We start from the raw sequence: 23267 nt of genomic DNA, 5'->3' as shown, positions 1-23267 counted from the left end.
TTTCTATGTTTGTTGTATTTTGTCATCAAGCAGTGAAACGTGACCCCCCTCCCCCCTCCCCAATAAAAACACTTTTCACCTTGGCTTTCTTCTTATTGCAAAGCTTAAATGTTTAGAATCATTACAAGTTGTTTTTGGTGCTCCCCAATTTCATCATAGCAGACGTCAAATGTGGGCACTTTTTGGGCTGTCGCTTCCTGACTTGCAAGAGTTGATGAGCTGAGCTGCCGAACACAAAGCGGCCGAGGAGATGCAGAGGAACCTTGAACGTTACCGGCGCGTTGGACGAGACCATTTAGAAAACTTTATTGTTCCACAGACCAACAAATTGTAAATTTGAACTACAAAAAAAAAATAAAATAAATACTTTACCTGATGTTCAGTACACTGGTCAATGTCAAATACGTCATTAGCTTATGCAGCTAAACATTTACAATGCTACTTGGCAGAACCAGGACTCACAATTGAAGCCGGAGGGAAGCCATCTTGCGATGCCACTCTTACTGACAACTTACTTTTGCTGAAAACTTTACAGTGTGTTTACTCCAGCACCCCTGTATGGAGTCAGGAGAGCCTCGAGAACAAACGTCAGTTTGCATCGACCATTCAAATCATCTCAGAGGTTAGGCTTACATTTCGCAGTCAACTTTGATGGCCTCTGCTTTCATTTCGTCCGTCATGGTTCAGGCATGATGCAGACAAATCTTTTGAGTAGCATTCAGACACACCTTGTAAGAGAACATTTAAAATGACATTCTTACCAATGAAATGCCACGTGCAAGTAGCTCTGCTATTGTCTATCCGCCGCGCATTGTGACATTTTCACAGTTAGAGACAGAATATAACGTTAAAACGCCACCGAGAAATCGGCGCGATCGGCAGGTGGCAACGCAAGATGGCTGCCGGTGGCGTCACTCCTCAGTACGGCCGGTAGGCAACACTACAACTCATGAATTTGTCTATGGGTGCAATGCATCATGGGATATATTGCTTTTCTAGTGACCGTCTTTGATGACTACGTTTTAAAATGCATTGTGGGATACATTGAGGCGATACAAAATGGCCGACCCCCTCCATAGGGGACGCGGGGGCCACGCCGGCGGCACAGTCACGTGCCGGCGCCAAAGCAGCCGGCGGCGGCGTGGTTGTCGTGCGCTTTGTGGTGCGAGTGGGTGCGCGCGTGTTTCTTGAGCGTGTCTCCGTCGCTGAACGTGCGTCGACACACGGCGCACCTGTACGGCCGCTCGCCCGTGTGGATGCGCACGTGGCGCCGCAGGTTTCCCCTCTGGCTGAAGCTCTTGGAGCAGAAGGTGCAGCGGTGCGGCCGCTCGCCCGTGTGCGTGCGCACGTGCCGCCGCAGATCGGCCGACTGCGCGAAGGATTTGCAGCACCAATTGCAGGCGTACGCCTTGCGCTTTTGGTCCAGGTGGAGGCGCAGCCGGGCCGCCTGAGCGAAGACCTCGCCGCAGCGGGGACACTCGTACACGATGGCGCTCGCCGCTGCCGTCTCTCCAAACTGGTCTTCAAAAAGCAAAAACAAACAAAAGCCATGAAACGTTAGCAAATAAAAAACATTTTTTTTTTTTTACCTTTTCATATGATTTTGCCTTCAACTGCGATCGATTTTACCGTTTCTTTCCGCGTGCTGTCGCTCCCTCGCCGCGCCGACGTCGGTCTTGACCTCGGAAATGTGAACGTGCACGCTGGCCACGGCCAATTCTGCGCAATTTTTACGAGGCGTGACCTTCAACTCGTCCTGTTCGCGTTTGATGACGGGAGGGGGGGGGGGGAGGCGGCGGCGGCTCCTCTCTGAGCGTCGGGGCGGGAACGAGAAGCACTTTGGGAAAGGCCTCGTCCGGACGCGGGAGCCCCGCCCCTGTCCGCTTGGACGTGCTCGCCGGGGGCGTTTGGACGCGGGTGGGGGTGCAAACTCGCTCCTGGTCACAAGCAACGAGACGCTTGCTGGAGCCTGAAAGCACAGAAGAAAAAGAAAAAAAAACACTTAAATCAGCAGCAAGTTATGACCTTTAAAACTGACACCCTCCAAAAGGATATTGAAACTTCAAATTCTGCCAGTGAAAGGAGGTCAAAATTGGAGTTGCGGCCAGTAGCGGCACTTGGAGCCAACTGGAAAGGTTTGAGGGAGGACTGGCTGGCTGAATCCAAAATAAATTGCATTAGAGCAGACACGTCTGGCTCCGTTCCTCAAGGGCCGCTGTCCTGCTTGCTTTCCATCTCTTCCTACTCCAACACACCCGAATCAAGTGATCATCTTGTCAGCAAGTTCTGAAGAATCTTGATATCGATCCTGATCATTTGAAGCAGGTGTGTTGCAGCAGAGAGAGAATGAATGAATGAATGAATGAATGGTTTATTTTCGGTTGTACACATTATACAGAAAAGAAAAATACACAAATTATTACGAACATCAGTTGACAACCGAAAAAGGAATAGGCTGAAGCACCAGGCCTATCCTTTACTGTCCCATGAATCAGAGAGATGGAAAGCAGGCAGGACAGCGACTCGAGGAACGAGTTTGGACACCCCTGCACTACAGCAATCTAGCCGAAATGTAACAAAGGTGTGTTTACGGTTTCAAAATGCTACTGTGAAAGGAGAGGCTTGACCTTAGCCAGGTGAATTAAGATTAACAAAGAAAAAGATGGATTTGACAACAGCACCAAATTGCCAATCAAATAAGTTAACTGACATGTCCGAATGCAACAACCTGCATAGGTCAAGTGGAGTCTTATTGTTGAAAAACAAACAACTAAGAACAAATGGGACATTTAAACGGTCTCCGAATAAAAGCTCATAAGTGGAACTCGAGAAGAAAGGTGTTTCAAGTTGCACTCCAGCCGCGGTGTGCCTTCAAATCCCTGACAAAGACAAAAGCGCCCCCATCGGCAGCGGGATTCGGGGGGGCTAGCTACCCCCTCGGCCGGTTTACCGGGAGGCTGCGGCCGGGCCCGAAGCTCGTCAGGCGGCCTTAGGAAGTCGCCGAGCTGCCGCCGCAGGCTCTCGTTCTCCAGCCGCGTCCGAAGCGTCTCCTCCCGGTACTCGCTCACGGCGTCCTCCACCACATCCACGATGTCGCGCAGCAGCTGCGTGAGCCGTTCAGTCAGGTATCCGCTCAGCACGTCAGCTTTGCTCGATTGGCCAATTTTGCTCATCTTTGTTGACTTGATTTGTAGCGTTCGTCGGCCCGGAAACGACCGCAAAACACACCGGAAGTCGTCCTTTCCAAACGCATTCGAAATAATCCTGCCAGACTTTTACCAAACAAAACCAAACGAGTTTGGGTGATGTTAATCAAGTTTTACAGGTCAGACAAGCGGTCAAAAAAGGAAAAAAAAAACGGGACGACGAGGGAAGAAGGCGGTTGCAGTTCTTCATTTAACCAATGGGCAGCAGAAAAGATGACTGAGCCGCAGCTGCCTCGACATTTTACGACAAAATAAAAAAAAAAAAAGGAAAAAAGAACGCTGCGGCCCGGTACCGGTCCGCGGCCCGGTGGGGTTGTTGTTGTTGTTGTTGTTGTTGTTGTTGTTTGAAGAGTCGTTGCACAATTTGTCAAACACGCATTTCTTTCATTTGAATTGAGCCTTCTCATACCTTACAGTCGTGCACATTCTTTGACCTACGGTAGATAGATAACATAATAGGATAACATTGCTTGTCAAGTACCTTAGCGATCTCCTGTCCAGTAGGTGGCGATATGCACTAAAACGATGTAACCCCCCAAGACAAGACGAGGAAGAAGCAGCGGCAGAAAAAAGAAGAAGAAGAAGAAGAAGGAGAACTGTACATATCCGTTTTAATGACCAAGTCTCCCGGTGACTGGTAGCCGTGTTTTCAGTGAGTAATTTAAACATTTTTAAACGGTCTATTTGCCACTTATATACAAATTTATGTATGTACACTATTTAGGAGCGTAATTACGACACTCAGGCCTTCTAGTTTGTTTATTGTTACTCGCTACGCCACTGGAAGCTCGCTAGCTATCGTAAAACAATATCAAAAAAGGTTAGCTAGCACGCCCACCAGTAGTGCTCAGCTGTCAATCAAAAGTCAATTCAGGAGAGCGTTTGACTTGAGTGTTGTTTTGTTTGTCTAACACACCAACGCTGATGTCCACAACGGAAGAGTGATGGCTTCACATATGGGGGAGATTTATTTCAAAATTAAATTCTTCACACAAATGCATCCGTGATTTTCACGTGTTTTTCAGATCCACAAATATTTGTGAGTTTCACAAATGTATTTCACTAAAATAAAAAAATATTTATGTTTTTAAAATGAAAGATTTAGTTGCACCAAAATGTGCTTTTCAAATCCACAAATATTTTCGTGGTTTTAACGTTTTTTTTTTTTTTTTTCAACATGACTAATTTTGGAAACATTCGATTCTGCGTGCGAAATGTCAAATGTGCGTTTGTGGATCAGCAGGCACGCCGTTTCAAGATGTTCTCACATGCACACACACGTCTCAGATATTTACATGTGAGGAAAGGCCATCCCTACTCATTCCGCTGTAGGCAGTGTTGCTGTTTCCATTTAACATGAATGCGCTATCCCGTTTTTTGTCCAAAACTTCAAAATTGAAAAACGGAAAGCTGATCTTTTATGTGTTTATTTGACACAAATTGGCAAACAAAATACGCCTGTAATTTGTTTAGCCCAAGCTTGTTTTGCCTTGACATGAAAACGTTCTTCTTCTTCGCCTTCTCTTTGTCCGCTGCTACGGCGGCGTCGAGTTGGCAGCAGAAGAAGAATGCCTTACTTGTACATGAAACATCCAAATCGCCTGTTTTTTTGTTGTTTTTTTTTTTTTTCCATTTTTCAATTCCATAGCAAAATTGGAAAAAGATTTGTTGTCGGTTTTGTTTCATTTTTGTTTTTGGAAAGAATATTGACACAACAAGTTTTTTTAATTTATATTTTTACTACCCGTTTAAAAAAAAAAAAAAAAAAAGAGAATAATGAACAAATGATACACGGATTGTTGGAAACAGAGACAGTACCCTCTAGCGGACTGAAGAGGGATGGCCTTTAAAACACGTGAATGTTGACAACTGCTGTGTGGGGGATAGATGACACCGGAGTGGATTTTTACTCGCGTACTATCCGACTCCGACAGGAAAAAGCGACTTCTATCCCACCCCGCTCCCGTTCAGCATGACTCCCAATCCCGTACCGCTCCCTATTTTAGAGGTCAGATACATTCAATAATGAATAAATAAAGTTGCATTTTCCTCATTTATTGAATAGGTTTGTCGCCCCCCCTCTCCTCAAAGGCTATCTGTTTTCTCAACATTTTTTTTTTCTCCTGCAGGGCTTTTGCACTTTTTCAGTTGGTCGCACCAGCACAGGATCTGGTTGCACCCTTTTTCGGCATGCATCTCAGTTGGCATACTGTGGTTTCATATATGTAAAGATTGACAGTGACTCAAGATATATTTTGCTGTAATAAGAACTTTGCTTTGCAACGTGCAGCGGCTGACGAAACAGGTCAATTACTTCATATAACTTGAAAAGGAGACAAAAAGGAAATGGCAAAAATATTTTGAGAGCAAAAAATACATGTTTATCGTTTTTAACACCTTAGAACAATTGAACATGAAAACATTTAACTTTAGTTATTTATTTAGTTTTTTTTTTTTTGCATACTTCTGTTATTTTGATCTATTTCCAGGACTTGAAAAAAGTCTTCGGGCACCAAAAGATTTGTTTTTTATTTAAGCCCCTTAAGACTCGGGAAGTCTACCACTCGACTACCTCTTAGTGGCAATCTGACTAACTATTAGTAGTATATATGTTTCAGAAAATCTCGGATGGTCGAGTGGTTAGTGTCATCGCATAGTCTTTAGGAGACCCGGGTTCGATTCTTGCTTTGTTCTCCATTTAATTTGTAAAGGGAGCAAAAAGTGAGGATCGAACCAGGGTCTCAGGAACACCAAGCATCTTCTTATACCACTCGGCCATCTTGACAGAGAAAATTTGAAATTTTGTTGTGATTAAGAAGAAACTACGACGAAAATACCTTACTATACATGGTCGTTTTTTTTTTTCACAAAAAGCGCCTTAATTGTACACGGTCGTTTTTTTCCGTTTTTTTTTTTCACAAAAATCGCCTTACATGGTCGGTTTTTTTCTCCAAAAAGCCAGTCATTTTTTTTTTCACAAAAAAATCCTTACTATACATGGTCGTTTTTTCCCCCCAAAATGCCTTACTATACATGGTCCTTTTTTTTTTCAAAGACACATTCGGGTTTTTTTTCACACAAAAAAAAATGGTCGTTTTTTCCCCAAAAAAAACATCTTGTCGTTTTTCCCCCCAAAAAACACCTTACTATATACACAGTCATTTTTTTTCACAAAAAAAACTTTTACCTTAAAGTTTAGAAAAAAAAAAAAAAAAAATCCTGGGGTTGAATAGCTGGACTGTGAAAAGGCAAATAAATATGCCTTTGTCTGTCAATGAGTTAATACAAATAATTCTCGGAATAAAAGAACAGAGTAGGGTGTATGTGACCCATGGGTCAAACTTTTGCCCGCTACTGATCTCAATTATCCCTCCATTATCGGTACCGCTTCTCCTCCTGATGGGTCGAGGCTGCGCTGGAGCCTATCCCAAAGCGGGGTACACCCTGAACTGGTCGCCATCTAATCGCGTCTAAGTAAGTATTCACACTCACATTCACGCTTTCGGACAACCTTCCATGAAAAAAACACAGAGTGATCCATAATTAGTTAGTTAGCTTTAATTAGTCATTATTTGATTTTGTGTCACCACACCATAAGACAAGTGTGTGTGTTTTGTGTGTCAGAGCTCCTCCTCTGGTCCCCCCACCCTCTGCGGGCGGAGCGCCCCGCCTCTTGGTGCCCGAGCGTCCCAGCGGTGGTGTTGATGGGGCCCCCCGCTGGCAGAGTGCTGCGGGCCCCTTCTGCGGGCCCGCTGAGCGCGTCCCCTTGCCGTATGTTTGTCAGCGGAAGAAGCGTGACTTCCTGTTTGGCGAAGAGTCAAGTGAGCATGCACGTCCTCGCGCGTGGCGCCCGGCGGTCCCTCGGCGGCGTCCGGCGATAGACGCAGAGAGTCAAGGTGTTCCGAGATGGGGGCGTTTCCTTTGATGTGATGCGTTGGGGGCCCGCGTCCTCTCCTGGGACCCCTGCCGTGGCCGTGGCGCTTGTAGGCCTGAGGCTGCCCGCGGGTGGCCGCGCAATGCGTCGGCGGCGGCCGGGTGAAGTGCTGCGCTGGCGGAGGAAGCTCACAGGCGGCGGGTCGCGCAGGCTCCACAACGCCGTCGCCATCAGGAGAAGGAGGAGCCTGCGGGGAAACACAAACAGCACAGCTGCTGAAGTCGACAAGATTCGATCATGTCCCGAACGAGCCTCGTCAATAATTTGTAACAAGGCGCGGCGGCTCGAACGACGCCGCGTTGTCATCACCTCGTTGATGTGTATGAGGAAGCGATTGGACTCCTCCTCGGGATCGATGACGCCTCCTCGACACCGTTGTCGGTCCAGAACTTTCTCAAGTTCTCGCCACTTCTGCCGGAATCTGGAGCGGATGGCGGTGCCGTCCAGCTGGATGATCATGAACACACTTTTAAGTCCTCGCTTCCTCTCTAGCGCCGCTCACTTCCTGTCTCACCTCGGGCAGCTGTGGCGCGTCACTGGCCATCAGCTGGTCCAGGTCGTAGGTCAGAGGCTCGCGGCACACGGGGCAAACCACCGTCAGCTCCTGGGGGACACGGCAAATTGGGGGATGGATTTAAAACAGGATGTTTTTTTTTTGTTTTTTTTTTCTTCCACAAATTAAAATCACTTTCTTGAAACATCATTATATGGCGACTAAATGCCTTTCAAAATAAAAGTTAAAAATCAACAGATTTCTTCTTTTCCCCTCCAATGACGACATTTCTGGACTGATTCAAGCTTCTGCTTCAATTCCAAATTTCTCCAGTCCGCTTGAGATCAAATTGGGGTTCATGCGACCCCGGAACTTAAACGCGTTTGACGGCCCTGGGTGATGTCATTGAAGTCGATATCCAACCTGATGCTCCGTGGCCGTCTTGTCGTCGGCCATCTCCTGCCGGCGCAGGCGTATCTCCTCCTCCGAGTGGCGAGCGTATCGACCCAGGCAGTGAGAGTGGAAGTAGTGATAGCAGCGCGTCTTGCTGAACGACTCCCCGTCCTGGACAGTCAAGCAGCACGTGTGTTAGCGCAATAAAAGTCTTCCAGGGCATGTTGAGTGGACAAAAAGGGACCAAGCTAAAGGTGACCTTGAATCCGTATAAGCAGATGACACAGTTCCCGTGGGGGATGTTGCTTTCTGTCAGGATTTCTTTGGCTTTCTGGACGAAAATGGAAAAAAAAAAAAGAGGTTGAAATTTCAAGTTGAACTTCCTGTTTGAGATAAAGGCTGACGGCGATGACCTCAATCAGCTGATACAAGATGGGCGAGCCCACGCACGACTCGGCTTCAAGCTCAAGACTCTGCTGAAGGCTAGAACAACATCGCCGTCGTCGTCATCATCAGCTTCAAACAAGCAACTTTAACAATGTCTAAACACGTCTTTTGAGTATTTAATACAACAAATAGGAGACACAAAAATGATGGTCGAGTACAAACATCAGTGCTGTTCAAAATAGGCTTTTGGAAGGTTCTCCAAGGTAGTCGGAGCATCTTACCTGCTGAGCTTGTCGTCAGAGAGTCCTCGCGGGTTGTGTATGGAGATGTCAGGAGAAGAGCAAGGATACTGAACACACAGACACAAAGCACACAAAATATGAGTTAGTATTATCCATGCGAGTGAAAATATGATGACGTCGTACGAGTCACCTGGTCATCGAGGGTCAGTGTCAAGCCCAGTCGGACGAACTGCGACCCAGAATCTTCAGCTGTGGACGGATACAGAACCAGACTCACCTCCCAGCGCCTGAACACACCAAAACATTGACCTAAAAATGTTTTGCGTATTGGACTTGGGTCATCGTCGTCATGAGGTTTGTCACCTGTCCTGCGTCCTGGTGACACGCAGGTCATCCAAGTAGATGGACTGCAGCACCTCAATCTCACACAGAACTCTGATCAAGAATGACAAGAAAAAGGAGGAGAAAATGGGGATGAGGGGAGTGGAAAAAGGGAGAAAGAGAGGAGGAAGAGCCATCATCACACAAATCGCCGATTTCTGTCTAGGTACATTCACAAATACAACAAGTACTTAAACATTCTCCAACTGCTTATTAAACAAATACTTCATGTTGACATGTCATGTTTTTGCTGCGGTCAAATCGGCTAGCTGTAGCCCGTTAGCCGTAAGGTTGCGTGGTTGGCGATCGTCGCCGCTCGTTTTGCAGCGCAAAACACGCAAACATACATCCGACGTTTGTACTGCGGATTGCGGTTGCATGGCATTAAGATGGAGGATTTTTTTTCGCCTCACAAGTTGAGCACAAACTCACTCGCTTTCCGTCGCCGCCATGATTGTTTTGTCTCGGCCCGGGACGCAGCTGTTCCTTCTTCTACGGCCGCGTCACTACGCACATATGACGCCTTTGTGGAGCGTGCGCCCCCTAGCCCTTCGGCAACGCGCTTCAACAAGGGCCATTTTCATTCCATTTATTGCTAAATCATCTTCTGGACGTTCAAACAAATACTTGTTCGGTCAGCAATGTATAACACTGCATCATCAGGCGTACGAATAAAAAGCATTTATTTACACACTCGGGGCCCATGCACGGATAAACACACTACTGTACACACTATAACGCAAATAACATGCAATACACTAAATCATACACTTTGACAAGGTTTCAATATATTTTACCAAGTTTCAACAATGTGCTTAAAGATTTAACAACGTCGTCTAAAGTTCTAATATGCTTTCGAATATTTTGCATTGTTGTAACCATTGCATGATAAGTTTCAAATTTGAGCAAGGTAAGAGTCATTTACAAACGTGGTTAAGTTTGACTTCAGGTTGAGGTGACCGGAGTCATTTTTGTTTTTGTAAATCAGAGTTACAATCTATCCAAATACACTGCTCTTCTTCAAAAGAAATGGACGAGTATTTATAGCATTATAAATATTGAACTTTATTTTCATTTCTGGCGTGGCACCATTACACTTCTGTGGATTTTTAATATCCTCAAAATGAACTGTGACATGATAGAGAGCAGCTGACTTCACAGTCAAGTGGGTGAGACTTTGAAGATTGGATATTTTACCTTGGACTTAAGATATTATGTTATGCTCCGTAATCCACAGCCCACAGGTACAGGTCAGGGATGCTCAAACTTTATTGTTGTCCTAATTCAAAATTCACCACGAGCTGGACGGGGAACTCACACTTCCTTGTCTTTGTAGCAGAATCCCCAATAGCCACAGGGACGGGCAAACAAGTGTGCTGAAGCATAAATCGCAGTTGGAAGCAGAAGGTTGAGCAGGTAGGCACAGAAACCAGCAAAGCTGATATGCCTGAGTTTGTGGTTGGCGGTGGATGGCAGAGAGGATTCAGGAGCTGTTGTGGATGCATCGTTTGCAGATGAATGTCTAACAAACACGCAGACCAAGATTGCCTCATCAACAAAGCCTTAACTGGGGGGTGTGGCTAACCGACTTTGAGTCTGTCATGACTGACTGTGATTGGCTTGACAGCTTGGCTGGCAGACTCAACTTTAACAAGTTTTAAAATGTTCTAAATCCTTACAAGATTATAAAAATCTTTAACAAGGGTCTACAAGGCTTTTACGTCATTTAACAATATGTTTTAAATGTTGTAATAAACTGAAACAAGGTTCTACAATGTTCCAATATGCTTTTTAACAAAGTTCTACAATGGCATAATAAATGCTACGAATGTTACGGAAGGTTCAACATGATTTAACAAGGTTCTAAAAAGCAATATGCTTTCACAAGGTTCATATTAAAGGCTTTAGTATGTTTTAATGAGGTTGTACGGTGTTGAAACAAGCTATTTAACCATTTTCCAATAGTGTACAATGCCCAATATCATACTTGAACAAGGTTTAAAAAAATATCCCCAAAATAGGTTTTGATATGCCTTAATGAGGTTCTACGATGTTTTAATCAATTTCAACAAGGTTCTACGAGATTCTATGACGTTGTAACACTGTTACAACAGGTATGAAATGTTTAAAAGACGGTTGTAGATGTTGTAATGTTGCCTTTGTGTCTGTTGGGGGAAGCACCGTGTCGCCAATGCCATAAAGTCCGAAATCAAAGCAGACAAAGAAGAAGCAGAAGTGCAAAAAGGCATGAAAATCGTCAAATGGACCAATGGCGCGCCCGTTTCCCGAAAACCAAACTTAGCAAAGACGAATTATTTCAGCCAGCTCATATTTGCAGCCGTGTCGCTGCCGTTTCGTGTAAATAAATAAATGCCCCAAAAATGGACGAAGTTGTGATGGAATCCGCTGAATGTTGTGAACGTGAAGATCAACTCGGAGTAGCCGAAGCTTGGGAAAGCGTCACAGCAGCTCTGGTGAGACTTCGCTTGAAAAACAACACTTTTCAGCTTTGCAGCCTCGTGTCCACGCTTCACTTTTGACTAAAGAAGACTTGTGGCGTTGCGTTCACCCATAAGACGCTTTAGCTTCATTCGGCCTGGCTTTCCTTTGTCTGCTGATGATTATGGTGAAGATGATGAAGGATGGAGATGTTTGCCCTTCCGTTGGCAAAAACATGCGCTTAGTTGACATCTGTGTGCTACTAGTAGTGTCGAGAGCACATTTTGAAGGTCTTGTATCGGACTGGCCATACTCGTTGTTTTCCGTCAAGACTGGTCGAGGCCAGGAAGGTGAACAGATAAGCCCTTGGCCAAACAACAAATTCGTTGTATTTACATGATACGAGTTGTCAAAATGCCCCAACATGTGCTTTGTGTGATCCAGATGTCACCGGGTGGCAAGCTGGAGGAAAAGGAGCTGTCGGCCAGTGTGGAGGTGTTGTGCGGTCAGGGCGCAGCTCAGCTTCTGGCCAGTTGGCTGCTGGAGACGCTGCAGATGCGTTTGTCCTCCTCGGTGGTTCCCGAGTTCTGGTGCGGACTCAAGCAGGTGGAGAATGAAGTGGACGAGAAGGCTCGGGTCTGGGTTCTCCTCAGCGCTTTCCGGACGCTGCTGGAACGACTGCAGCCGTTCTTGGGCAAGTTGAGCGCACTGCGCCTACTCCGGAATCACTACACAGTCCATATTAGTGTCAAGAACATTTTGACTTGACTTAAAGAACAACAATAAAGATATAGAGGCCTTTATAACAGTACACAATTATTGTGTTGTACTGTTTTTGTGGCTGCAAATGGCCAGTGCAGTGCAAAATTATTGTAAATAAATGAAGACAAAGGTTGAAACTGTTTGAAAAGGAGGAGGGAATGGCATGCAGCTGGTCGCTCATGAGACTGTGCTTGTTTTTTTCTTCGCCTCCATTACGATTGCATGCCATTAGAGAAAAAAACAACTACCGGCAATCTGTAGCAAAGCATGTTACATTAAACACCTATAGAAAGGACTACAAAACGCTTCTATGAATTTAGCATGCCTACGGCAATGCTAAGCTAATGTCCATGCTTTCCATGACCTTCACCGGGACTGTTGCCCCTGCCAACATGGCCGCCACTTAGGCATGTCTGTTGTCCGTATACCTGTCATGTGCAACAGCGGCACAACCGGGAAGCATGCGTAGCTGTCTCTTGTCAGTTGATTGCGCCACAGGAATTATCATCTCCTCCTCCTCCTCCTCCTCCTCCTCGTAGTGGGCCTGGAGCGGTTGGGGGCGTGGCAAGCTGAGGGCCTGGCGGGTGTTTGTGGCCCGGGGCCCCGGGGCCTCCAGGAGCGCGCCTTCACCATCATCAGGGGCCTCCTCCTCTTCCCGCCCTCGCAGCTTCTCCAAGAGCGAGTGCTGGACTTCTACAGCAGGACCTTCTCCGTTTACATGGCGCGGAAAGGCCACGCCCACGGGGACGGCCAGGCCCGTGCCCAAGGTTCCCAGGGCCCCGAGGGGGGGGACGCCTGCGCTGGATGCGGGGTCCCTGCTGACGAGTGCTGGTGCCAGGAGGCTCTCAAACATCTGCAGGAGCTCGGCCACATCCTGTGAGTGCCGTTACAGGTTTTGGAATATACAAATGCAGATTACCCCCCCCCCCCCCCCCAGATTATTCCCCGATAATCTTCGGCCAGTCTTATTCAAAGAATGGTTGGTTGCGACTTTGTGCTGTTTTTCAGGTCCAGGGTGGAGCTTCTGGAGTGGGTCAGCTGCGACGCCGTCACGTCCATCCTGCACCGCCTCATCGAGCAGTGGCTGGAGCAGCACTGCCGCGGCGAGTACGAGAGATCCTTCCTGGATGACTTCCAACAGGTGCGTTCTTTTACTTTTTATAGCACGCCGTCCCCTTTCTGATTTCTTCAGTATTCGCAGTAGAGCCTTGGGTTAGTCTGAGCACAAATGTCAAAGGTTTCTGACCAAAAAGCAGAAAAAAAGGATCTTTTTTTTTTTTTGTCGGAAGAAACACGCAAGAATGAACCATGACTTTGACGCAATTTTTTTTTTTTTTGCCTTTGGGTCACTGCAAACTATAAAACAACAAAACCAAGACAGAGAAAGGACTTTTGATGGCAAAATAATTAAAAAAAACGAAGAAACGCTAATTAACCGCATGGCTCCAGTTGGACGTCATTGGCTTTTTTTTTTATACAAGGCGCTCGCCTTTCACTCTATGAACCGCGTCGTCATTTCCCGCGATTGCAACGAACACTTTGGCACCTAATCTTTATCTTCTACTCGAAAGCTGTGCTGATCTCAAAAGCGATGCAAAGCCGCCACCTGGGGTTGGGGGGGGGGGGGTGTTCATCACTTACAAAGCTGAATTTCACAGGCCAGCCGGGCGAGTCTCGTCCACGCCGACGTACTTACCCAACATATTTGTGCGTGGCAGTAAACACTTGCTTGCAGTTGACTGATTGAAAGGTCCACGTGCGCTGGTGTCCCACAGTGGTTGGAGCTGGTGGTGGGCTGGTTGAGTCAGGTGTTCTCCAGCCAGGAGGTCGGCGACGCCCCCCCCGATCACGCCGTCCCGGCGAGCTCGGTGCTGAAGCAGTGGCGGTGTCACATGCATCAGTTCTTCTGCAGAATCTACGTCAACATGAGGATAGACGAGCTGTTCAGCATCATCAGAGGTCAGCGCAAAGCGCTTGTGAAAATGAATTTACAAATGTATTGATTTTTTTTTTTTTTTTTTTCTTTAAACGTCTCATTCAGACTTCCCAGAATCCAAAGCGGCAATTGAAGATCTCAAGTTCTGTTTGGAAAGAACCAACCAGCGTCAGCAGCTCCTCACGTCGCTCAAGTCCACTTTTGAGAATCGCCTGCTGCACCCGGGTGAGCTCTCGCGCTCCGGTTTGCCACCTACTGTTCCTTGAATGAAGCGCGTCTTCAAGGCACGGCGCCTGACGAAGGCTCTCGTCCTCTCGTCAGGCGTGCACACGTCGGACATCCTCACCGTTTACATCTCGGCCATCAAGACCCTCCGAGAACTGGACCCGTCCATGGTGCTGCTGCAGGTGGCCTGCCAGCCCATCAGGAAGTATCTCAGGTCTGCTCATCGCGCGCGCAAGCACGCACGCACGCACGCACGCACGCACGCCGGATCACAAACTTGTCCAAAAATGTGCGAGATGAGTAAACGCGCGATTGTGCCTCCAGGACACGCGAGGACACGGTGCGCCAGATCGTGGACGGCCTGACGGGCGACGCGGTGACGGGCTGCACCGACCTGGCGTCGGAGCTTTCGCGAGGCGACCCCGTCACGCTGGAGATGCAAGACAGCGACGAGGAGGGCGGCGACCCCGAGGGCTGGACCCCCGACCCCACCGACGCCCTGGCCGGTCAGCCAACGCGTCCTCCGAGGGCTACGCGATTCGGTCCCCTCCCCCCCACGGTTTCCGTTGCGTGGCCTCATATTCTTCCTTTTGCACATCAGACAAGTCGGGCTCCAAGCGGCGCTCGTCGGACATCATCAGCCTGCTGGTGAGCATCTACGGCAGCAAGGAAATCTTCATTAACGAGTACCGCACCGTGCTGGCCGACAGGCTGCTCTATCAGCTCAACTACAACACCGCCAGGTACGCCGCCGCCGCCGCCGCCGCCGGAGCAACGTCACGTCGACGCGAGCCGTCACGTCGCGTCGCCTCTCGTGCGTTTGCAGGGAAATCAGGAATGTGGAGCTGCTGAAACTTCGCTTCGGCGAGTCGCACATGCACTACTGTGAGGTCATGCTCAAGGTAGGAGGGAGAAAAACGATCATTCAATGTTTCTTGCTGCCAAGCGTGGATCGGGTTGGAGAAACGTCAACATTTTACCGCAAAGAGAAGGCAAAATTGGCGCGCGTTTGTCCGTCGGGCGCAGGACATGGCCGACTCGCGGCGCATCAACAGCAACATCTGCGAGGAGGAGGAGGAGGAGGAGGAGGAGGGGGAAGGGGGGGAGCCTCAGCATGAAGGGGCGGAGCCCCGGCCACCCCCGTGGCTGTCGGCCATCGTCCTGTCGTCCGAGTTTTGGCCGCAGCTGAAGGAGGAAAAGATGGAGATGCCCGCCGTCGTGCGGCGCGCCACCGACGCCTACACGCGACGATATGAGAAGCTCAAGGTAACGCATTTTCATTCATTTCGATATTTTGTATGCTGAAATACATCAATACAAATATCCGGCCGGGAGTGGTTATTGAACTGGAACATTCATTAGAAAGCATGTATTTTTTAAAATTTTTTTTCTTTCCCCCACTTCCCGCGCCAGGCCATGCGCACTCTGAGCTGGAAGCCTCACTTGGGCTCGGTCACGCTGGACGTGGAGCTGGAGGACCGAACCGTCGGCAACGTCACCGTGTCGCCGCTGCACGCCGCCATCATCCTGCACTTCCAGGACAAAAGTCACTTTTCATCAGACTCCCTAGAAACCATCGCGATAAAACGAACTCCTCAATACCAACGTGTTGGGACGTGCATTTCAGGTAGCTGGACCCTGGAGGAGCTGAGCGCCGCGCTGAGCGTGCCCAAGGAGGCGGTGCACAGGAAGTTGGCGCTGTGGCAGCAGCACGGCGTCCTGCGCGAGGAAAGCGCCGGCCGCTACTCGGTGCTGGAGACGGCGTCGTCCTGCAAGGACAAGATGGAGCGCGGCGCCGTCATGATGATCGACAGCGACGACGAACGCGACTCCAACACCACCACGCAGACGCAGCAGAAGGAGGAGAAAATGCAGGTAACGTTAGCGGCAGGAGCCAGAGGCGCCGCTGGGTTCGGCTTCGGCTCATGAGGACGTCAGAAGCCAAAGTGCGAATGTCGGCTCAGACGTTTGACATGTAGCGCTCTGTGTGTGTGTGCGCCGCGTCAGCTGTTCTGGGCGTACATCCAGGCCATGCTGACCAACCTGGACAGCATGACGCTGGAGCGCATCCACTCCATGCTGCGGATGTTCGTGGTGTCGGGGCCCACCGTCACCGAGATGGACGCCTCCGAGCTGGAGGCCTTCCTGCAGCGCAAGGTCCGCGAGCACCGGCTCGTCCACTCCGCCGGCGTCTACAGGCTGCCCAAGACCACCTGACCTGGCAAATCGGGATGACTACAATTTTACGATTGTCTCGGCTCGTTTTTCCACCCGGATATGTCACTTGGTTCATTTTTTGTCTCGAGATGAGAAATGATACAAGTGCATGTCTAACCCCCAACCACTAGATGGCAGCCGCCATCAATTGGTCTGGCTTTTTCTTGCAGTGGAAGGGCAAGATCAGTTCGCAAGCGCTGGCTTTGCCAACCGCCAATCATATCTGTCAAAAGTGAAGAAAAATTGCAGTTTTGGTACTTTTTTTTGTCCAAGGAGAATAAACCCGCTTAGCAAGATATGACATTGACATGTTTTGTTGCAAGTTGTCAACTTTTTTTTTTTCTTCCCCCATTGATGTCAGTCTAAGGACTCTGAGCAGTTAGCATGTGGCTAACGTGAGCCTTCCATTGACAAAACCACTTTGGATTGAGGACTTTATTTGTACAGTTGCTAAGCAACAGAGTTACATAAAAATAACACACATTTAAGCCACTGGTCACGTTTGTGTTAGTGTGTCCACAGTTAGTTTATGGCACACAATAAGTGCAAATAAAATTTTTGTCTACTGCAGTCCCTCCTCTTTGTCCTTTCACGAGTGCAACAACACAAACATGTTGGCCCCACCTTCAGATTGATTTGATCCTGCTCCGGAGCCAGCGAGGATTTCAATTGTGAGCAAGACAGACGCACGCTTTGGTTCAAGTTCAATAAAATAAAAAAATAAAATTATACAAAAAAAAAAAAAAAATTGTACTAGGGCCACACTGACAGGAGACCTTACACTACCAGACTAGAGTTGCAACAGTACAAGAAAGGTTGTCCAGATAAAGTTTTTTCTTCTTCCAATTTTATCAATTATATTTTGATTGCGCATTTAGATCCATTTCCTTTGAAACACTTTTAGGAATACATTATGGATTTTAGGGATCACTTGGCCCTAGTAAGCTACTCTATTTTAATGTTGCCCATTTTGGTGGAAGTTTTGTTTTGTTTTTTTTCTCAGTGGTGCTTGAAAAAAAAATTAAAATAAGAATAGAAAACCACTGTTTTAGACTATAAGATTCAAGTCATACATTTTAAAGTTGAAAATTCGGACAGAAACTCGCAGAGAAAATATTTTCAGAGTTCAATATTTGTTTTATAATTTCAAGGAAAAAAAAAAATAAAAGTGGTATACATTTTTTTTTTCTTTCTTTTTTATATTACATTTGCAGATTTGGTGGACGAGCGGTTGGCACAAGAATGCCTCAGTTTCGAGGTTGAGGGTCTGAATCTGGGCTCTGGCCTTCTCCGGAGCGCCTGGAGAAAAGCCACGCAAGCGCCAACCTGTGGTTGTGTGGCTTTTCACCGGATATTCCCACATTCCAAAAAGACGTATACCTACCTATATGTACGGATAATACGAAAACACTTCATTGTAGACTTTTTGCTAATATTACGATTTATGTCTAAAACATCATTTGCCTCGCTCTCGAAAAATGTCTCTAATGACTTGCAGTATCTCGACTTTAATCTAAAAAAAAACAAAAAACAAATCTACAAATTCATTCTTTAAAAAAAATCATAGTGCAGTAGTTGTACATTTTGTGAGTGTGGCCCCAGCACTAGTGTGTATTAATGCTAGTCCAGTATTCACGTGTGATAATACGCTGCTAGTACAGTAGTCACCAATGAAGTTGTCCGTGCGGACGTGAGATGAGCCCCAAAAAAAAAAAAACGCGGCAGGGGAACCCCAACTTCCTTTTCCTTTCAGCAGCATTTCTTGGCTCTCTTCCGGCGGTCCCGCTCCCGATGCGCGTTGATGTTGACCGTGTCCTTCTCGCGCTCGCGTTCCCGCTCGGCCCGGTTTTGACTTTGCTTCTTGGCCCACAGGACCATGTGGGTGAAGGCCATGAACATCTGCCGAGCAGCACAACAACACAACACGCGTCCCCCGCGCATATTAATGTCACTCCAGAACAAAATATGGTTCGAGTTGCGTCTCATGATGCATTCCGTGTAAGCGTCACCTGTCAACGTGGTATCGCGTGCCAAGTTCAACTTCCGCAACAAAACAATTCCATCGGGTTCAGAAATTTAAAATCTTTGTAATCACTTGGCCTTATTTATAGACTGACTTGACAATATTACAGAAGAGCAGCACATTTAGGTCGCTTATATTGGCTCTCTTGCATAAACTTATCACGGGATATTGAATGTTTTGGGTTTTTTTCCCTCCTAGAGTAGCAGCAACATGCCTGAGTGTGTACTCAACGGACCTCTTCCACATTGATGTTCTCTTTGGCGCTGGTCTCGAACACGCGCACCCCCACCGACTCCCCGAATCGCAGCGCGTCCTGGGTGTCCACCTGCTTCCTGGACGGGTCGTCGTTCTTGTTCCCCACTAAGATGACAAAAAAAAAAAAAAGAAAAAAAAATTCAATTTCAACCATAATTTCATTGCAACCATAGTGATCCAACTGACCTAGAACCTTGCAGACGCTGTCGCAGTTTTGAGAGATTTCGTTGAGCCAGCGCTTGACGTTGACAAACGACTCGGGATTGGTCACGTCGTATACGATGATGACGCCGTGCGTGTTCCGGTAATACCTGCACGCGCGCACAAACAGCGGAGCATGTGAGGACGAGGCTTGCGCGCGCTTTTTGATGCACTTACGTTGAGGTGATAGTTCTGAATCGCTCCTGGCCGGCCGTGTCCCAAATTTGCAGTTTGACACGCTCCCCTTCCACGTCCACCGTCCTGATCTTGAAGTCCACCCCGATGGTGGTGATGTAACTTCCTGTCGGCGCACAAACCTTATTTCAATCCCTCCTCCCAAACACACACAGTGGACAGTGCTGTGAATAAGTAAGCGGTGACCACCAGCACGTTGTCTTTTTTGTCACCCAAATAAAATCAGCGTTGCCCCAGCCTTCTACATCTATATGCACGTATGTACGCGTGTACGTGTTTGCCAACGAGTGCTTCAAACACACCAGAGAAGGAATTGTCGGCAAAGCGGAGAAGCAGGCTGCTTTTCCCGACATCTGCGAGAAGAAAAGAGGGCGAGGAACGTCAAAGTGAGAACATCGGCCAATGACAAGACAGGGCGAGACGCACTGGAGTCGCCGATGATGAGCAGCTTGAAGAGGTGATTGTAGTCCTTTCCCGCCATTCTTGACTCCTGGCTGTCAGACTTTGGACACGACAGCCAGCGCCGCCGCCGCCGCCGCACTCACGCTACGATCAGCACTGGCCTTTGGGTTCCTCCTCCTTAACAACAACAAGATGAAGGAGAAGAAGAACACAAAGGGAAAAAAAAAGTAGACAATGAAGTCAACAACAAACAGACAAGAAAAGACAAATACTCCACTCAACTTTATTTATAGCGCACTTTAAAACAACCACAGCTGCATATAAAGTGCTGGACATAAAGTAAAAATCAAACAAAGACCATGAAACAGTAAACAACACCATCAAGCACCAAAACAATTCCGAGTCGAAAGCCAAAGGGAAAAAAATGTGTTTTAAGACTGGTTTTAAAGATGGACCAAGGGGGGGCTTGCCTAACATTTAGCAGGAGATCATTCTGGGGGAAAAAAAAGGGGGGGGGCAGCAACGGAAAAAGGCTCCATCCCCTCTGAGGCTCCACTTAGTCCTCCTCGCAACCTCCACATTTGACGACAAAGAAGATGAAGACCACAAAGTCGACTGACGCCTGATTAAAAAAATGTTTTATTTTCCTCGCCTTTATTCAAAAACATTATTTCAAATGAACATAAATGAATTATGATTCCATTACTGACAGGGTTAGAAAAGTTTTATTTCATTTTGAGTTTTGCTTTTAAAATGCTAGTTTTAATCTTTTGAGAGAAAAAAAAAAAGTTTTTTATTTTGTGTATTTCTTGTGGGCAAGATTTTAAAAAAACCAAACAAACATTGCAGTATTGTACAGTTACAAACTTAAAAAAAACATTTTAAAAACAAACATCCACAAATCAAATACAGGTAGTGTCTGGTGATGCATTTTTATTGGTTCCCTCTCGATGTCGCTTCTCGGCGACACACAAGTTAAAGGACCACAACTCTCAGACGACTGTTCGACTTTTGCGATTGTGCCTGCGGTCTACAAACGTGTTCTCCAACTCTATGCAACACTTTGCAAACCCTCCCTGTGCAAAGTGCTCCCGCAAACAAACAAAAATGTACTTACTTTACTTACTTATTGTGTCTGGCATCACGCTGACTTTCAGTTTCACTTTGGCAACCCGAGTGCAAACTTTGCTGCTGCTGACGCCCGAGGAGACCCGAGCATGGAAACGGTCACGGAGGGACAACTACGAGATGTTGTTCCTGCTCCTCAGAGGTTCCATCGTTGAAGTGCTCAGGAGCATCAGGAAAATGAGACGTTCCTTCTTTTTCAGTGCTGCTTCCAGATTGACTAAACAGATAGGAAGAAGAGGTCTTGTATTTAGAAAGAGTTAAGAGCAGAAAAGAACTTGTTCAAGTAGAATGAGTGTCAGTTTCATTGGGAGTCTCCCTGTCCAACTGCCACTACTTTATCCTTCACAAACCACTTTTGGCATCACACAAACGAAGACAGACAGCAGTCACCGGAAGCAGGAATGCTCAAGCGTATGTGATTAAGTAACTTGCTCATTTTTCACATTCAAATCCTCACCAGCTGCCAGCAAACAGCTGTTACACCACGTTCCGTTTGCAAAACGGGCCATTTCAGGGTTTTTTGTTTTTTTCTAAGAATTAACACCTCACATGTACCATTTCCAAATATAACCACGATCATCAATCCTCATTCTTCGATTCGGCTTCACCAAATCACCCTTGAATCGCTTGTGTTTCAACTAATGTGTTCATCCATGTAAGGCATATATATATATAGTACCTAAGTTCCGTTTTGGCATATCGTTAATTGAAGTTGATTCAAGTTAACAAAAACATTTTAAGGAAGATTCTGTCCGAGATAAACATCTCGACGTATAGTAATAAAAAAGGGAAAAATAAAATTAGCTTAAAAACAGGAACTTCCTACTGTGTTCGAGTTATGAGCGGAAGTCAGAAATGTCCACTTTCCACTTGAAAAAGGAGCTGGAGTCCTTTAAGAATGACACTTTCTATTTAGAAACATGGAAACGACTCCAATCGATTGTGTTCTCGCAGACATCCACTCAGGTCGCTTTCGTTGAGAAGAGAGCGAGCGTGTCGCTGCTAACAATGCTAGCATTGCTCAAGCAAACAACGCGATAACTGTGTGGGAGGGAAAAAATACATTTTTTAAAAACTCCAAAGTGTCAAGACTGCGACACGTACAAAACACGTATAGGACGCTTACGGTAATTTATGCGCTGAATGGAAAAATCCACATTTCTTGTTTCCTTAATTATTTTCAGACACCCACCGAAATAAAGTTTTGAAGTAAATATTTTAAAGATAAAATGTTTTTGTGACATATTTCAAAGCTCATTGGGGGTTGGCGCAAAGACGAGACAACTGAACGTTCCTACTTTCAAAGGGACAAAAACGCGGCATCGCTTACTATCGGTCACGTCCTCAAACAGATAACGTCAAATCTAATTGTTTGACGTTTTAAAATAAATAACGTCAAATATAATTATTTGACGTTTTAAAATAAACACAATAAAGTGCTTCACTTTGAAAACACCTGATTTAATAATACCAACGCGGAGAAGCCTGGTAGCACACAAATTACGATGATTAAAAAAACGTTACGGTGACGTCACGACTTCAACACCACCTTCCGGCTTGGAACCAAACTTGCTTTGTTTTTGTCAAAAAAACGAAGACAACAACGAAACAAATCACCTCCTTGCCGCACGTTTGGACGCCAAGTGACGTCTTTCGGGAGGACGTTCCATTCGGCGCATGTTTTGCACATTTTCACTCATTGTGGGTCGCAATTTAAACGTCACGAGAGTTTTAGCGCCCGCGTTTGCTCCAATCTCACTGAGTCATGAATGGTAAAAACGGCGAGAAACACAAAGCACTCAATTTAGCACAACCACAAGAGTAACGACACGAAAGTGAATTTAAGTTGTGAGCATTTACATGGTTGAGTAAGTAGACAAAAAAAGCACATGGGCTCATTGGTTTGAATATCGGACGTTGAAATGAAGTCCGTCTGATGGGCGCAGGCCTTTTTCGGACACGGAAACTTGTCGGCACACTCGCACAAACTCGTCCGCATACGTCAAACTCACTTCGGTTTGAGCGTGGGCGGCTTGTGGGGCTCGCCGCCGGTTTGTGGAGCTCGTCGGTTTCTTCAAATGACCATCAGAGACGAGAGGACACGGAACGCGTGAGTGTCGACCACACCTGATGAGCAGCCTGTCGCTCTAGTGCCAAGCATCTCGCGATGCCTTCGTGGAACCTGGGATAAAGCAATGTCTGCGGGAAAAGAAACTACAGCAACGTCAAGACTTGAAACAAAACATTTCATTTACTCCTTTTAAATCTTGGGCCATAACACCACCTGAAAATACCACAATTTAAGGGTTTCTGTTTACTTGTTATTTATATACAAGTACAATTCTATTGTTGGGGTTTTACACCCCTCGACCAAGTCCAGAAAAAAAATCCCCCGATTTAATTTGGTGTATTTGACAAGCTGTGTGATGAATTTAGAGGAAATGAAAG

General features: G+C 46.7%; 3 protein-coding genes, 1 long non-coding RNA gene and 1 pseudogene across 11 annotated transcripts; 2 read left to right on the top strand and 3 right to left on the bottom strand.

Moving 5' to 3' along the window:
• Positions 1-281: 281 nt before the first annotated feature.
• LOC147134171 (uncharacterized) lies at positions 282-3551 on the bottom strand (annotated as a pseudogene). Its single transcript, XR_015090257.1, has 3 exons — positions 2951-3551; positions 1630-1969; positions 282-1521 (listed from the first exon to the last, which is right to left on the bottom strand). The product of XR_015090257.1 is annotated as an uncharacterized LOC147134171 (transcript).
• A 245-nt stretch (positions 3552-3796) lies between these two features.
• On the top strand, positions 3797-7888 carry LOC147134170 (uncharacterized). Its single transcript, XR_015090264.1, has 3 exons — positions 3797-3858; positions 6616-6680; positions 6831-7888. It is a non-coding gene; the product is annotated as an uncharacterized LOC147134170 (long non-coding RNA).
• Positions 6743-10922, bottom strand: rnf25 (ring finger protein 25). Of its 2 annotated transcripts, none has more exons than XM_086056873.1 (10): positions 10355-10922; positions 9019-9090; positions 8846-8904; positions 8695-8762; positions 8440-8509; positions 8286-8357; positions 8057-8197; positions 7655-7744; positions 7450-7587; positions 6743-7327 (listed from the first exon to the last, which is right to left on the bottom strand). In XM_086056873.1, exons 2-10 carry the CDS (start codon positions 9047-9049, stop codon positions 6827-6829), a joined length of 1170 nt encoding a protein of 389 aa, XP_085912999.1. In that variant the 5' UTR covers positions 9050-9090; positions 10355-10922; the 3' UTR covers positions 6743-6826. The 2 variants fall into 2 exon arrangements, with proteins under 2 accessions (XP_085912999.1, XP_085912998.1); XM_086056872.1 differs by lacking the exon at positions 10355-10922 and adding an exon at positions 9469-9586 and having other exon boundaries at positions 8846-8942.
• Positions 10923-11255: 333 nt separating this feature from the next.
• anapc2 (anaphase promoting complex subunit 2) lies at positions 11256-17185 on the top strand. 2 transcript variants are annotated; one of them, XM_086056834.1, is made up of 14 exons: positions 11256-11510; positions 11920-12169; positions 12777-13113; positions 13246-13378; positions 14013-14196; positions 14279-14398; positions 14495-14612; positions 14723-14904; positions 15000-15141; positions 15225-15300; positions 15425-15664; positions 15812-15944; positions 16026-16273; positions 16406-17185. In XM_086056834.1, exons 1-14 carry the CDS (start codon positions 11418-11420, stop codon positions 16613-16615), a joined length of 2466 nt encoding a protein of 821 aa, XP_085912960.1. In that variant the 5' UTR covers positions 11256-11417; the 3' UTR covers positions 16616-17185. The 2 variants fall into 2 exon arrangements, with proteins under 2 accessions (XP_085912960.1, XP_085912959.1); XM_086056833.1 differs by having other exon boundaries at positions 15812-16273.
• Positions 17036-23037, bottom strand: LOC147134167 (ras-related protein Rab-35). Of its 5 annotated transcripts, none has more exons than XM_086056897.1 (8): positions 22832-23037; positions 20809-21036; positions 19716-19868; positions 19592-19642; positions 19272-19395; positions 19080-19204; positions 18874-18998; positions 17036-18514 (listed from the first exon to the last, which is right to left on the bottom strand). In XM_086056897.1, exons 3-8 carry the CDS (start codon positions 19768-19770, stop codon positions 18365-18367), a joined length of 630 nt encoding a protein of 209 aa, XP_085913023.1. In that variant the 5' UTR covers positions 19771-19868; positions 20809-21036; positions 22832-23037; the 3' UTR covers positions 17036-18364. The 5 variants fall into 5 exon arrangements, with proteins under 5 accessions (XP_085913023.1, XP_085913024.1, XP_085913025.1 ...); XM_086056898.1 differs by having other exon boundaries at positions 20818-21036; XM_086056899.1 differs by having other exon boundaries at positions 20822-21036.
• Positions 23038-23267: the final 230 nt, after the last annotated feature.

The sequence above is a fragment of the Filicampus tigris genome, chromosome 16, assembly GCF_054856515.1.
Source record: "Filicampus tigris isolate MCC_2025a chromosome 16, RoL_Ftig_1.0, whole genome shotgun sequence".
Lineage (NCBI taxonomy): Eukaryota > Metazoa > Chordata > Actinopteri > Syngnathiformes > Syngnathidae > Filicampus > Filicampus tigris.
Note: the sequence above shows the minus strand (reverse complement) of the source record. Positions and strands in the feature narration are given on the sequence as shown.